The 14547-nt window shown below is 40.8% G+C and overlaps 1 protein-coding gene across 1 annotated transcript in view; it reads right to left on the reverse strand.

Annotated features, from left to right (window-relative positions):
- LOC121653386 (unconventional myosin-VIIa) overlaps positions 1-14547 on the reverse strand; it is a 38013-nt gene that overhangs the window by 17224 nt on the left and 6242 nt on the right. The window contains exons 9-33 of the mRNA XM_042006841.1: positions 14330-14483; positions 14161-14237; positions 13956-14075; positions 13709-13848; positions 13410-13620; positions 13192-13327; positions 11646-11821; positions 11022-11162; positions 10779-10937; positions 10491-10583; positions 9656-9750; positions 8637-8721; positions 8324-8542; positions 6625-6834; positions 6327-6539; positions 6069-6233; positions 4752-5045; positions 4515-4675; positions 4315-4441; positions 4114-4233; positions 2672-2845; positions 2339-2563; positions 2089-2256; positions 1880-1997; positions 83-209 (exon numbers count right to left, since the gene is read on the reverse strand). Of these exons, the coding sequence (XP_041862775.1) occupies positions 83-209; positions 1880-1997; positions 2089-2256; positions 2339-2563; positions 2672-2845; positions 4114-4233; positions 4315-4441; positions 4515-4675; positions 4752-5045; positions 6069-6233; positions 6327-6539; positions 6625-6834; positions 8324-8542; positions 8637-8721; positions 9656-9750; positions 10491-10583; positions 10779-10937; positions 11022-11162; positions 11646-11821; positions 13192-13327; positions 13410-13620; positions 13709-13848; positions 13956-14075; positions 14161-14237; positions 14330-14483 (3908 nt within the window). The remainder of the gene's footprint in view (positions 1-82; positions 210-1879; positions 1998-2088; positions 2257-2338; positions 2564-2671; positions 2846-4113; positions 4234-4314; positions 4442-4514; positions 4676-4751; positions 5046-6068; positions 6234-6326; positions 6540-6624; positions 6835-8323; positions 8543-8636; positions 8722-9655; positions 9751-10490; positions 10584-10778; positions 10938-11021; positions 11163-11645; positions 11822-13191; positions 13328-13409; positions 13621-13708; positions 13849-13955; positions 14076-14160; positions 14238-14329; positions 14484-14547) is intronic.

Consider the following 14547-nt stretch of genomic DNA (forward strand, 5'->3'; position numbering starts at 1 on the left):
TAAACAACATGAGGGATCAAAGCTTCTCCAGTAAACTAAACTTTCCCTCTGATTATCCTGGACCAGTAAGTAGCACATTTACTTTATGGTGTTGACTGCAGTGACTTCTGGGAAAGAGAGTTCCAGCAGCCTCTTCTCCCTCTCATCCAGGAATGTGATACCAGTCCAGTTTACAGCCACAATAAACTTGTTTTTTGGCAGTGGAGGACCTGGAAACATTAATGGAAACTAGACAAATTCAGGTTGATGGCAAACATAGTTATCAACAAAGAGACTGACAAATTATTTTAGCATCGAGACTTGAATGTATAGTTAGTAAATTAAATGTTTGGCTGTCTTTGACTCTAATGTCACAATTAACCTAATCTTGTGCTGCATAAACTAAGAACTAAGCTCGAGGAAAAAGATGCTACAGCTGTTTGGGTTGATTATTTTGTTGCACTACTAATTGTTCACCACAAAGATGCAAATCTGTGGGAGTTGCATGTCCCTTAAGAGAGCAATGCCACTCCTTAATCAACACAATTTAAATTATGTACAGAGCAAATAATAACCAATTACCACTCTGTATGTAGAAGCCGTTTAAAAAGATGGATAAAAAAGATGTTGGATAGATGCTGGATAAATATGTTTAAAAAAAACCCAAGGTCTGGACCAGGCATGTCAAACTGGTCCAGCAAAGGGCCGTGTGGCTGCAGGTTTTGTTCCAACCAAGCAGCAGCACACCAGATTTGACTGATTCAATCAACTGATCTCAGTCTTCAGACAGCTGATTGGTCAAACTGTGTGCTCTTGGCTGGCTGGAACAAAAACCTGCAGCCACACGGCCCTTTGCTGGACCAGTTTGACATGCCTGGACAAACACAGAGATTCATTGCATATTAATGACTGGTGTCAAACTGTGGAACTCATCCCACAGTCTGCAATGCCAAAAACCTAGAAGAAACACTGGGAACTGTTGCTTTGACCACCTAAAATTAAGCTCTCTCTCTCTCTCTCTCTATATATATATATATATATATACTTTTTTTTAAAGTATAGAAATAAATTCATAATTATCATGACAAATGAAATCCTAAAGATCTTGTGGATATTAATGGAGTTTATTTATAAGTTGCTTTTATCATGAATGATGTGTTTACTTTTGTTGTTGATTTTTTTTCCCCCTTTATTTAAACTTACTCATGTGTTTTCATATTTGTAATGGGTAGGCTCTAGCTTCCATCTACACCCTTTCAAGTTTCTCATGTCTTTTTATTTTGCTTTTCTTATACCGAATACAAACTACTATCTCTATCACTCTATCATGGTGGTGTCGTGTTTCCACGAACAGTGCCGTGCGCTTTCACCTTACAAACCTGCAGCTTAGACATAATATGACACAGAGAAAGCCAAACTCACTCAGATCTGACTCCACATTTTCCACTATCAGCATGTTCAAACCTGAGAGGGAACCATCGTATTTACTGTAAAACAAGGCAGCAATGAGGAAAACTGGGAAAATCTCAATCACTCTCTTTGAGCCTAGTCTTCCAGTTTATAATTTGGTAAGTAAAGTACTGTACGTGTTTTGTGTTGGTGAAAAAGCTTGGTGGTTGTCTAACCATCAAACTGGTCTGCAAAGCTACTGCAAAACAGTGGAGATATTTGCATCTACCTTTTTCTACAAAACAGACGGACACAGTCAAGTCTGCTCACTTTGAACATTTCTAAATCCCAAGACACCCTATAAAATAAATTCCAGTAAAAACAACAGTTTGTTCTACCCTGAAATTCCTGTTCAGATAAATGTCTCAGAGACCGTCCATCAAATCTTGGAAGGTTTATGGTTGTAGTTTTTTTGCTGTATGGCTTCACTGCACCATAACCAGACACCCACCTGATTGTTTGGCAACCTTGAAGAACCTGGAGAAGAACATGGGCCACTTCTCCCTGGCAAAGTTGACAAACTCTGCCTTCACTGAGTCTGCTTTTTGTCTCGAAGTCAGAAACTGGCCCTTGTATAGATGCAGATAAGGAACATTTAATTCACTCAAAGCCTTATAAGAGCTTTTTCTTGATGCTGTCCTTCAGATAAGCTGTACTGACCTGAGCGTGAGCAGTGCTGATCATCTGAATCCATTTGGCTTCTGACTTGGCCTCCAGCAGTGCGTTGCTGATGCAATCCTGAACGGCTTCTCTCACATTTTCTGGACGGCTGTCAGAGCCATGCTGGATGTACAAATGTTTAGCAGCGAGCTGAACCATGTCATCCTCCTGTGACGGTGAAACGCAGGGAGCAGATATCAGCTGTGAGGCTGGGATTTTATGGGAGGCTTTCTTAGGATCATGAACCCACCTTTTTGCTCTGGTACTCTCCAAACTTTAGGCCGTGGATGATCTGCTTGTAGATGAGGTCTGTGCTGACTTTGTCTTTGCAGTCGTGCCAGGGGGTGAAGACCTCCTTCCGGAAGAAAAGACGCCACGGGGCGTGCTGCTCCTGGCCTCCCTTCCTCTTCACTTCCTGCTCACACTGGGAGATGGCATCCATGACGTGCTCCTGACTGCTGCCCAGAGCCCACACCTTCAGCACAGATCCACAATTTCAAGCTTTAGTTTCTGAGCTGAAATGTGCTGATTGGTCAAAATCACAGACGCAGCTCATCATCTGCATGTCCGAACCATTGCATACCTTTTCATACATGGCGACGTAGAGAGAAAAGCCAAAAGTGTCTTCTAGTTTGACTTTGTTGGAGACGATTTGGCAGATCTCTTTGGATGTAGATGCTGAGTCGACAGGGAGGTTAATGGAGCGCCCATCCATCAGTAACACAGACACCATCATGGGCTTTTTGGTCTTGGTTGCCTATCACAGATCAGAGAAATGACAAATGGAAATTCTGCACATGTAAACTGCATAATCCATGGACATGACAAAAACCATGACAGAAGATCTGTAAGTGTCAAAACATGAATGTAATTATCACATATTAGCTAGGCATCGTTGAGATTTCAGCTACTTTTAATTAAAACTAAACTCAGTCCCACAGATTCTTCTGGTTAACAAATTCACTGCTCTTTATTTTTTAAAAGTGGAGTTTTGTAGACAACTTATGCGCACTAAGAGCATTTTTAATCTGTAGAAACAGCAAAGACTTCAGTCTGAGGGCCAAGCTAAGCACTACATACAGCAGGGACAGGAGAATAATTAATTTTTGTAATCAAAAACAACCTAGAAAATGTTAAATATTGCTATTTATGACATCCAGCTGCTCCATGTGTGTGTTCCCAGCTGATGCCTCCCAAGCGCAATAACTAGAAGTATCTGGAAACTGACTGATCTTTGACTGGGAAAGGTAATTCTAAATGGTAGCATCTGTATGTACAGTGAGGTTCACACATCATCACTTTTGCATCATATAGCTGTTTACTTAGTTTTTTTTTTAAAATTCGTACCATGTTTGTACCATGAATGCATGTTGGCTGCTCAACACATCCCACTGCTGACTAAAAATTTAAAGTAACTGATGATTCAGCCTGCTACCCTCCAGGAGGAGTTATAAAGCATTAAAAGCCTGGACAAACAGGCGTAAGCACAGCTTTCTCCCCACAGCAATGTGTGCCTTAAACAACAATATTTACCTCGTGTGCAATCGCTGCAGAGTATTTAATAGTTTTTAATTATTTGTGTTGATTTAAAATTATTGTGTGTATTAATTTCTTGTTAATGCTGTTCATTTTAATCAATTTATGAGCATTTTAACATCACATTATTTATCTTTATTCTGTGCGTGTTGTTTGCATGATGCGTGGTTGTGTGTAATGCATGTGTAAAGTGTAGCACTCATATGCACTTTGTATTGTTACAAAACCTTGTCACTGTGTTTTAAATAGGCCACAAAAACTAAATTTTTAATTTAGATTAAAAATATAAATTCAACTTCAATCCAACAATCCAATTCCGCCTCACAGCTGCAAACGTTTTGATGTGAGTTGAAGTTGACCTTTGATCCTTTCAGTTAGAAACATGTGTAAAACAGTTACACAATCGGTAGATAAATTCATGAGTGTTTGAGTCACAGTAAACTCCAAACCAAAGAGAAACTTTCTGTTTCTGAGCCGTTTCTGCTTTACCTGCAGCTCCAGCCAAGCTGGAGGCTCCCCCCTCTCTCCGTTCATGACGGTGCGGCGCAGCCTCTCAGCGCAGTAGGAAGCGTAACCTCCCGGCGCAAAGCGGATGAAACTCTGGAGGTACTGCCAACATGAAAGACAACAGGGGATGAATATATGAACAGTTTCTGACGGAGCAGCAGCCTTCGCAGATCTTTTACTCACCCTTATAAAACGATCGCTTGGAGGGAAAATGCCCAAACAAAGTGACAGCAGGATCCAACCGCGGAAGTAGCTGTTCCGATTGTTGTTATCCTGAAGCTGCTTGCAGATCTGACAGTAAATTTCATCCCTGGACAGAAAAGACTGCATCAGAGGAGGCTCAGAAAGAGAAATTTACATCATTGAAATGGAACTGCATCAACCTGAGGTCTCGTCTGACGATGCCGTACGACACGATGATGTGGAGCTTCTCCAGAGATGTCAGGGGCTTGTCCAGAGTGGGTCCATCTCCAATCATAACATCACTGTCCTCCTTCACAGTCTGCAGGGTGGTGGGCTTCGACACTTCAGTTACATCATCTGACTGTAAGAAAAAAAACAAAACATTGGTTTGTGAAGAGCATCATTCAGCTGAAATGCTGTTCAGGCTTCCACCTCACCTCCTCCATGATGATTGAGGGCTTCCTGAAGCTGGATTTTTGGGATACATGTTCTTGAGGAGGGGCTGCTTTTTTGTTCCTGGACAGTAAGTCAGTGAAAGTGGATCCCTTCCTTGCTCGAGGGCCTGCTTCTGGCACAGTGTATGCACCTGGGTTTGGAGCAGCGTCGCTGGGCATGGCAGAAGCCTTCTTGTTTTTAGTCAGAAGGTCGGTGAAAATGGAGCCTTTCCTCTTTTGATTTGGATCCTCGGCCGCTGTAGGAGGCTTGCTGTCTTTTTGACTCCTTAACATCCTCTAAAACAAAAAGATATTTAAAGATTTATGATGTATTTCTGTTACTCCTTTAAACTCAAAGCCATTTTTTTTCTGCTTTTGGTCCACCCTTTTATTTTTAAATGTTAAACTGCATGTATAAGCTCAACTCTTGTAACTCTAGTCAGCATGCAGACATGATGTTTTCAGGTCAGCCTCAGCTGTCAGATTCTGAGGCTAAAATTATGTAAAATGAATGTATCAATAGATATAGCAGCATTTAGGCTGACCAGAATAAGAAAACAGAGTTTATTACTAAGAACTTTGTAGAAATAACACACAGATCAACAGTGACCAAGCCTTTTCTCATCTGCACATCGTTCTCTCAAGTCTTGGCTTTCAGGAGAAAAAATATTATCATTGAAACAAACACACAACAGAAACTATTTCCATGTTTCCACTTTTTCCTCATTTCCAGTTATTCCTGTTATACCTGCTATCCTCACTAAACCAACTCCAACTTGGCACCACCATGCATCTAAAACATCTTCTAGGTTTTAATCCAGCCATAGAGGAGCATTATTTTTTTCTTTTCAGACACACATAGAACTTTCTGCTTACTTGTTGAACTTTGGCTGCTTCTGATTGGATGTTACCGTCAATTTAAGCTCTCTGATTGGTGGAAAGTTTAACAGATTGTGACTACCTCATAATTTCCAGGAGGTCTCTTAGCAACATAGTAGTGATAGTGATATTTTTTATGATGAAAATGTGATAAATAATAGTGTTATCATGGATCATTGTGGATTTACCATATAGAGTCTGAATAGAAACTGCATTTTGTGGCTGGATTGTGAACCTCCTGGTTTATGAATGTCTGGAAACTTCTGTAGATCTAGTAAAGGGTGAGTTATCCATCACAATTTACCCCACAGAGTCACACATTACCGTTCCTGAGAAACTGTTGATAATATAAGGGGCGCCGGTGATCTGGCAGTGTTTTGAGGGTTAACCTGCAAACACAAAGAAACATTTCCAGTCCGTTGCCCTCCTGTGAGGACATACCTGATCGAGTCCCACCATGTTGCTCAGACGTCTGTCGTTTCTAGACATCAGGTCTTTTGGCAAAAATCGTTCCTGTGTGGGCTTTCCCTGAGCTCTGGTCTGCTTCTTTGGTTCAGGGAGGTCTCCCATGAACCTCAGGATGATCCACCACACAGTGAGCGAAGCCTGGAGAAAACACCGGAACATCAAAGGGTATTAAAATGGAAACTGTGAGACAAAAATGTCTGGACTGGAAAAAAAGTGATCTAAGAGGAGCACCAGGACATCTCCCTCGTCCTCGTGGTACAGCAGCGGCTGTCGAAGCCTCTGACGGATGTGGTTGTCTGTGGCCGCACCCTGGAAGTACATGGAGGCAAATTTGGAGAAGGAGTACTCATCCAGATCATCATAATCCTCTTTAGGGAGATCTTCCTCCATGGGAAGATCGTCAATGTCTATTTCCTCAATGATGGTCCGTTTCCCCTCAATATTCTGCAAACACATGAAGATAAAAATGATTATATTTAAACTCTTTGATCTAAAAATCCAACAACACCAAATATCAAACTGTTCAAACCTCAAATCCCACAGGAGCCTGCCCCTCCTGGCCTCCAACGATAGGGGGGAGGAAGCCAAAGATGTCGTCTACCATCTCCTGGTCTGTGATGGCTTCAGACTGTGCTTGAGCCTCCATTTCTCTCTTCTTCCTCAACACTTCCTCCAAGTGTCTCTGTTTCTCCAAAATGGCTCGCCGCTCTTCTTCTCTCTCTTTGGCAGAGAGCTGCATCTGAGAGGAGGCAAAGCAGAAGATCTTCATTAAAATAATCAGTTATTATGACTCTAAATAAGCTGATAAACAGAGCAGCAGCTTCAGAGCAGTTTGGAGTTCTACGTCTTGCAGGGGTTACAAACGGCTGCATATCACAGCGGTCTCCTGTTAGGCTGCAAAGACGGGGTTGGAAAAAGCTTCAAAGTTAAAGAGAGAAATTATTAAGTGTCCAAGGGTGCATTAAATGTTAACTCAATGAACTCTTGTGTTTGTCAGATTTATTCCTTCAGAAGGGAGTGGTTTGTCGGAAAGGGGTTCTATTAAAATATTTATATCAGACCTCAAAGACACATCGATCAACAACGGCAGCCATGTTGGATTGCAGCGGCGAGAAACATGTCAGAAATCCATCTTTGGGAGAGTTCAGTTGACTTTTTCTAACTGGGAGTTCAGGAATTTAACACACCAACTTAACACCTGAAAGCTGCATGTTTCCACCAAATGTACATTACAACTGATGAACCACAGACATTTGTAATTTGAAAGTAATGGATAATCTGTTATTAAAAGTTTAAACAGATCAAAAATAAATATTTAAGCCAGTTTGCTTAAAGCAATAAAGTAAATAATAAATAATAAAGTAATGGGTAAATTGTTATAATTATTAATAAAAAGGGTTAACAGTTTAAGTTTAAAAAGAAATAAACTTATTAACATGATAAATAGGTATCTTAATAAAATAAAATATAACCCAAATGTAACCTTTTCATTGAAAATATTAGTTAATCTGATAGCAGCACCACATCTGTAAAAAGTCAGAACAGGAGCAACAAAAGGCTGGAAAAGTAACTGGTACAAATAAAAAAAAAAACATGTGGAGGATCATCTGACAAATAATCAGGTTAATTGGTAGCAGGTCATGACTGGGTATAAAAGGAGCATTTCAGAGAGGCAGAGTCTCTCAGAAGTAAAGATGGACAAAGGTTCATCTGAGACAAACTGGGTCAAAATATGAGGGAATTGACACATTTTAACTTTTTAAAATGAATTGCAAATGAAAAATCAGCTCATATTTTTCATGAAATTATAAAATGTCTCAATTTTGACATCTGATATGTTGTTAATGTTCTACTGGGAATAAAATATGTGTTTATTAGATTTTGAGTAATTGCTTTGTGTTTTGATTTACAGCGTACCAACTTTTTGTGAATTGGAATAAGCGGGTGAGACTAAGCTGTTTATATTATCTAAAAGTAACTGGTTGAAACTAAACTGAAATAGCTAATACAAGACAAATAATTCAGATGCTTAGCTACAAATATTTCCAAAAGAGTTTAAGTTACTACTCTAAAAGAAGACATATTTGGGATGGAGATGATGAATGTGGGTTAATCTGATAAGAACCATATTTGGGATTGCTCTTAAGACTCTAATCTCTCTTTACCATTACAGACATTTGCTACAAAGCAAAAAAAAAACTACTTGATGTTCTCTAAGTCAAACTTACATCTCTCTTCATCTTTTTGAGATGTTTTCTTGCCAGCATGCCCCTGGTTTGTGCCTGCAGCAGGACCACTGCAGCTCTCTTGCGTTTCCACTCCTTCCTGGCCAGGTATCCTCGGATTTGGGTCTGCAGCACAAGGGTGGCCTCCCGCTTCTTCTTGTACTGGAGGTGGAGTTTACGAGAGCGGGCCTGAGCCTGCAGTCTCGCAAAGCCCAGCTGCACCTGGAATCAGAACAGAGCAGAGGGTTCGATGCAAGCCAGCCAGTCTGGTAGTCCCAGTTAAGTAGGTAATAAAGACATTTAAAATGTTCCTCACTTTTTTGAACAGCTTCCTGTCTTTGTGTCCTCTCCAGTACTTCTGGATGACGAGTGCAGCAGCCTTTTTCCTCAGGAAGTCTCTCCTTTTAGTGTGAATGAAACATGCACAGATGAAGGCAAGGCAAGTTTATATGTAGCACAGTAATGTAGTATGTACAGCATGTAACAGGGTGATTCGAAGTGCTTTACAGAAACACTGATAGGTCAGAAAATAATAATTTAAAATTAAAAACAAAAGAGAAAGGAAAAGAAAACATAGTATAAATCAATATTAAAACATGATCAAGTTTAAAAAATCAAGCTTAAAAGAAACAGATGCAGATTTGGACTTTTTACATAAAAACTACTTCCATGCAGCAGAGAACAGGTGGGTTTTTAACCTGGATCTAAATAAACTCACTGTTTCAGCTAATTTGAGGCTTTCTGGGAGTTTGTTCCAGACATGTGGAGCATAGAAGCTGAACGCAGCTTCTCCATGAGGTCAACCATTCTTAGCTTTATAGACCAGCAGCAGAACTTTAAAGTCTATTCTCTGGCAAACAGTGTAAAGACCTCAGAGCTGGACTGATGTGGTCCACTTTCTTGGTCTTAGTGAGGACTCGAGCAGCAGAGTTCTGAATCAGCTGCAGGTGTCTAATTGATTTTTTAGGTAGAGCCTGAAAAATCACTGTTACAATAATCAAGCCGGCTAAAGATGAAAGCTGGACTAGTTTTTCCAGGTCCTGCTGAGACATCAGATCGTTTACCCTTGATATATTCTTAAAGTGATAGTAGGCTGACTTCATGATCCCCTTAATGTGTTTCTCAAAGTTAAGGTCTGAGTCCATCAGTACACCCAGATTTCTGGCTGGTTGGTGGTTTTTAGGTGTATAGACTGAAGCTCTGTGGAGATCTTTAATCGTTTCTCTTTGGCTCCAAAAACAATCACCTCAGTTTTGGTTTTGTTTAACTGAAGAAATGAGATGAAGCAGAAACTCAGGTAAAAAACACACCAGACAGTTTGTTTCAGACCAGCACCTGTATTTATAGCCTCGCAGGACTTTCTGGATCAGAAGAGCTTTAGTGTTCAGCTCCTTCATTCGCTCCAGTTCAAGCATGGTGTCATGGAAGTCCTGATAGATAGATAGATAGATAGATAGATAGATAGATAGATAGATAGATAGATAGATAGATAGATAGATAGATAGATAGATAGATAGATAGATAGATAGATAGATAGATAGATAGATAGATAGATAGATAGATAGATAGATAGATAGATAGATAGATAGATAGATAGATAGATTACTCTATGGTTACATTATCAATGATTATTTTTACTTATCCATTTCTATTATTATTACCAAACAACATAAAATTTAAAGAAATTTTATTTACATCAAAACACTTTTTTAGTTTATTTAGTTCTAATGTGATCACCTCTATAAGCTGCTGCAAATTCACAACTGAGCAAAAATGATCTGTCTCGTCTGTAAATAACACAAACTTCAATATATGTTAGACTTTGCAAATGTTACATAATAAACATAAACAACATTTTTGGAAACTACCTCAGAAGCCACAGTTCTCCGTTTTTCTAATCAATATATCACGACTGACAGAGTCAAATACGTTTTTTAGAAAACTGAACACATTATTATTTCTTCAACCAAATCAATCAGCTCTGAGGATGTTGATCTATTATTTCTATATTTATACTGATTGTCTGTCAGCAGCTGATGTTTCTCAACTGTCAGATTGATGAATAGTTTATCCAATTTTTTAGAAAATATTTAGACATGTAAATGCAGTTCATGTGATTTCTGCTGTCACATCTCTTCAAACATTACATACAAATGTAAAGCAGCAGCACCTTGAGGAATATCTTTGTCTTGCCAGTCTTCCAGTCGCCCTCTCCGGTGAGCACGCTCTCACAGATGCTCAGACAGCACTTCTCTTTGCTTTCCTGTTCAAACACAACAATCAGCACACACACAAGTTTATTTGTACATCACATTTCAAAACATTAAAAGAATTACACCAGGATGCAGAGGAAACATTTAAAAAGTACATTAAAGACAAACTTTAAAAAGAAATAAAAGAAATTATATAAAGACAGGAAAAGCTCAAATAAATGACCAATTTATTAAGTCAAACTCACGTTTTTGGGATCGCAAATGGAAGTCTTCAAGAGGACACGGTAGCGCTCTAGAAACTCGCTGAAAGTGTAGCGTATGGGATACCCGGCTTTCCGGATCTTGATCGTCTCCATCATGCCAGAGTAACGGAGCTGGCGCATGCACAGCTCTCTGTCAAACAGCTGACACAAAGAGACACAAAACATGATGCATGTGCCTCAAACTGGCTGAGACGTGATGCAGACAGATCTTTTTTCTCTCCTCACCATGGGCTTCTTGAAGTCGTTGGGTTTGATGCAGCGAATGAAATAAGGCTGACACAGGGTCAGAGTTTTCATCAGAGAGTCCAGGGACTTTCTGAACTGGCCAGTCAGAGTTGTAATTTGTTTTTTGGTGTCAGCTGCTTGCTGTCAGACAAAAAAAGTAAATGAAGAAACATCATAAAAATTATTTATTCAACACAATGACAATGCGCCTCATTCAACAAAACAAATCTGTTCCCCTTTCGGGTATACTCATACTGCAGCTTCTGTTCATTTCTGAGGATGTCAACAAACAATACTTCAAACAAACACAAAATATCCAAGGCAGCCATTATATTCACACATTCATCTCTGACTCCCAGATCCACCAACTGAATGTGGTCTCCGAATTCCCAGGAGGAGCACATGACTCCCTCATTTTCCAGAACAGCTCCATGCACCTCCAACAAGGAACAGCTGGTAACGCGTGGCTCTTTTAATGATTAACATTTTATACAATGGTTTCTTTTTTTTAAGACATACGATAGAATTTTATATATTTTTTAAGCCAATATTGGTGAATGAGGCTGGGATTTTATGTTTACCACATGATTGTAGTTGAAGCTCTATGTTTCTGAAGCTACTTACCCGTAAGGTGTTTTTGGGTGTGGTGATGATCATCTTGGGGTTGATGCTGCTCTTTATCTTGGTGGAGCTGGAGGCCAGCTCGTTGTTAAACATCTGTCTAAGGAGTTTGTTGGCTGAGGTCTCCACTAGCTGAATCAGGTCTGTGCTGAGGGCGTCACGATTTTTTTCAAGGAAGCCTAAAACAAAACGTAGATGGTAAGAGCTCTGCAGACAATTTGCAAAACAAATCATTTGTTGTTTTTAACCCTTTAATGCTGTCCATCCATCCACCTTCTACCAGCATCCAGGAGGCATCCTGACCAGATGCCTGAGCCACCTCATGTGGCTCCTCTTGATACAGAAATTCAGCAACTCTACTCTGAGCCCCTCGTGCATTACTGAGCTTCTCACCCTATTTCTAAGGGAGAGCCAGGCCATCCTGCGGAGAAAGCTCATTTTGGCCGCTTGTATTCGAAACTTCATTCCTTTGGAACTGTCCCCGATGCCCATGCGATGCTGCAGAGGCATGTCAACTAAGACAGTCCTTCAACATCCAGAGCCTTAAGGACAGGGGATCCTGTCGAGGAGGTCTTTAGAGTATTCCCTCCACCGACCCACAACATCCTGAGTCAAGGTCAGCAGCTCCCCCATCCCCACTGTACACAGTGTTGATGGAGCACTGCTTCCCCCTCCTGAGCCATTGGATGGTGGACCAGAATCTCCTTAAAGCCACCTGGAAGTCAAGTTTTTGCCTCAGTGACTACCAAAGCCATGTTCTGCTTAACCTGCTGATACCCATCAGCTGCCTCTGGAGTCCCACAGGTCAAATATGCTCGATAGGACTCCTTCTTCAACTTGAAGGCATCCCTCACTACTGCTGTCCACCAAGCAGTTTGAGGATTTCTGCCACAACAGAAACCAATAACCCTACGGCCACAGTTCCAGTTGGCCACCTCAATAATAGAGGCACTGAACACAGCCCACTCGGACTCAATGTCCCTCACCTCACCTGGGACATGGTTGAAGCTCTGCTGGAGATGGGAATTGAAAATCTTTCTGACAGGGGACTCCGTCACACATTCACAACAGACCCTCACAACACGCTTGGGTCTGCCAGATCTGACCGGCATCCTCCCCCACCATCTGAGCCAACTCACCACCAGGTGGTGATCAATTAACAGCTCCGCCCCTCTCTTCACCGCCCCTCTGACATGCGGCCCGGGGGGGATGTCACCCTTTCAGTGTGAACCTGACCTGATGTATCATATTTGATGCATACATTTTCTGAGAACTTTTGCATTATTACATGGTAAAAAGTTTGTTTAAAGCCCTGTTGTACACAATCCGATATTGTCCTCTGCCCCCTGGTGGATGCCAGAAGACTACACTACAATAATCTTGACCTATCACATGGTAATAAACAGTAAATATGTCAAATATATTGTTATTAATTGTTTTTACATTTTGTTAAAAGACCAAATAAAGACTTCAGATTTAAAAAAAATTTGACTTTTCTCCCAATTTGCTCTTGGGTCAGGCTTTAAAAGGTTAAACTTCTTATCGGTACCTTGTGAGTCATAGTAGACCACTCCAGCAAAATGCTTGATACCAAACTGTGTCTCGTAGCTGTTTTTTGGGGCAATGTAGATGTCCCCTTTCGCATGGACCTTATCCATCTTTTGAAGCATGGTGGCGTCTGTGCCCTGAAAATAAGTCAAGCTGGATAATTAAAAGCTACTTTACACTGCTAGAACAAAAAGTAAAAGGCACGAGGATGATAAAGACCTTGGGGAAGCTGCTCTCTTCATCAATAAGTGCTAGCATGTTCATAGGTTTGCTTGCCAAAACATCCAGGGTACGCTGGTTGTCTTGATAATCAATGTGCTTCCAAATGATGTTCTCACGAGCATATTCCTCCTGCTCCAGCTTGAAAACGTGTCTCACAAAGAACTGCTGCAGCTGCTCGTTGGCATAGTTGATGCACAGCTGCTCGAAGCTGCAAAGGATGAATGACAGATGGAGGAATTGTAGCCTAAAAACAGCAGAAATGTGACTCTAACGTCCGGAATGTCGTTAACTTTAACCTGTTTTTGCTGAAGTTCTCAAATCCAAAGATGTCAAGAAGGCCGATTGACTGTTGGGATTCAGTCTCATCCTGAGACGGCTTGTAAATGGCAGCGTTGATTTTTTCCACCACCCAAATAAAAAGTCTTCCATACATAGCCTGGAAAAATAATACAGAGAATAATGGAGACAGTTTACTAACCAAACTTTTCTACCGCAGTATATCACATTAAAGAGTTGGACATCATCATGTGAGACATGTATTACTTTGATAAAGGCATCCCTGCCATCCACGGCTTGGGCAGAGGTCAGATTTTTGGTCACAGTCTCTCTGGTGGTCATCACGGAGCGCTGAATGAGACTCTTCTCCAGTGCCTTGGGATCCACCTGAGATTAAAAAACAAAAATAAAATGCAGTCAGACTCAGTCATGCAGCATATTATCTCCTCTTGCAGAGAAAAACTGCACTCGCCTCCAACAGCTTGCTGGCCATGTTGAAATGGGACGATTGGAGGATGTCGCATCCCTCCAGGTTACTCACTATGGTGCCTGAAATAAGAAGAAATAAAAGTGTCAGAAAGCTGCTCAATAGATGCATTATTTATAGCACTGGAGAATATTTGAAGATTTGCCACACTTACTCTCAAAGTCCACATTGCCCAAGTGAAGCATGGCAGCAAGAAGCTTAGAGATTTCCCAAGAATCTGACTCTGTGAACATGAGGATCTTTAGAGCTGATCGGAAGTGAGCATACTCCTTCACATCATCACGTCCTTCGCAGCTGGTGCAGTTACCCTGGTGAAATGGTTTCATGCTTAAACACTAACACTGCCCCCTCATTCTTTTATCTTTATTCAAT

The sequence above is a fragment of the Melanotaenia boesemani genome, chromosome 14 (genome assembly GCF_017639745.1).
Source record: "Melanotaenia boesemani isolate fMelBoe1 chromosome 14, fMelBoe1.pri, whole genome shotgun sequence".
Classification (NCBI taxonomy): domain Eukaryota; kingdom Metazoa; phylum Chordata; class Actinopteri; order Atheriniformes; family Melanotaeniidae; genus Melanotaenia; species Melanotaenia boesemani.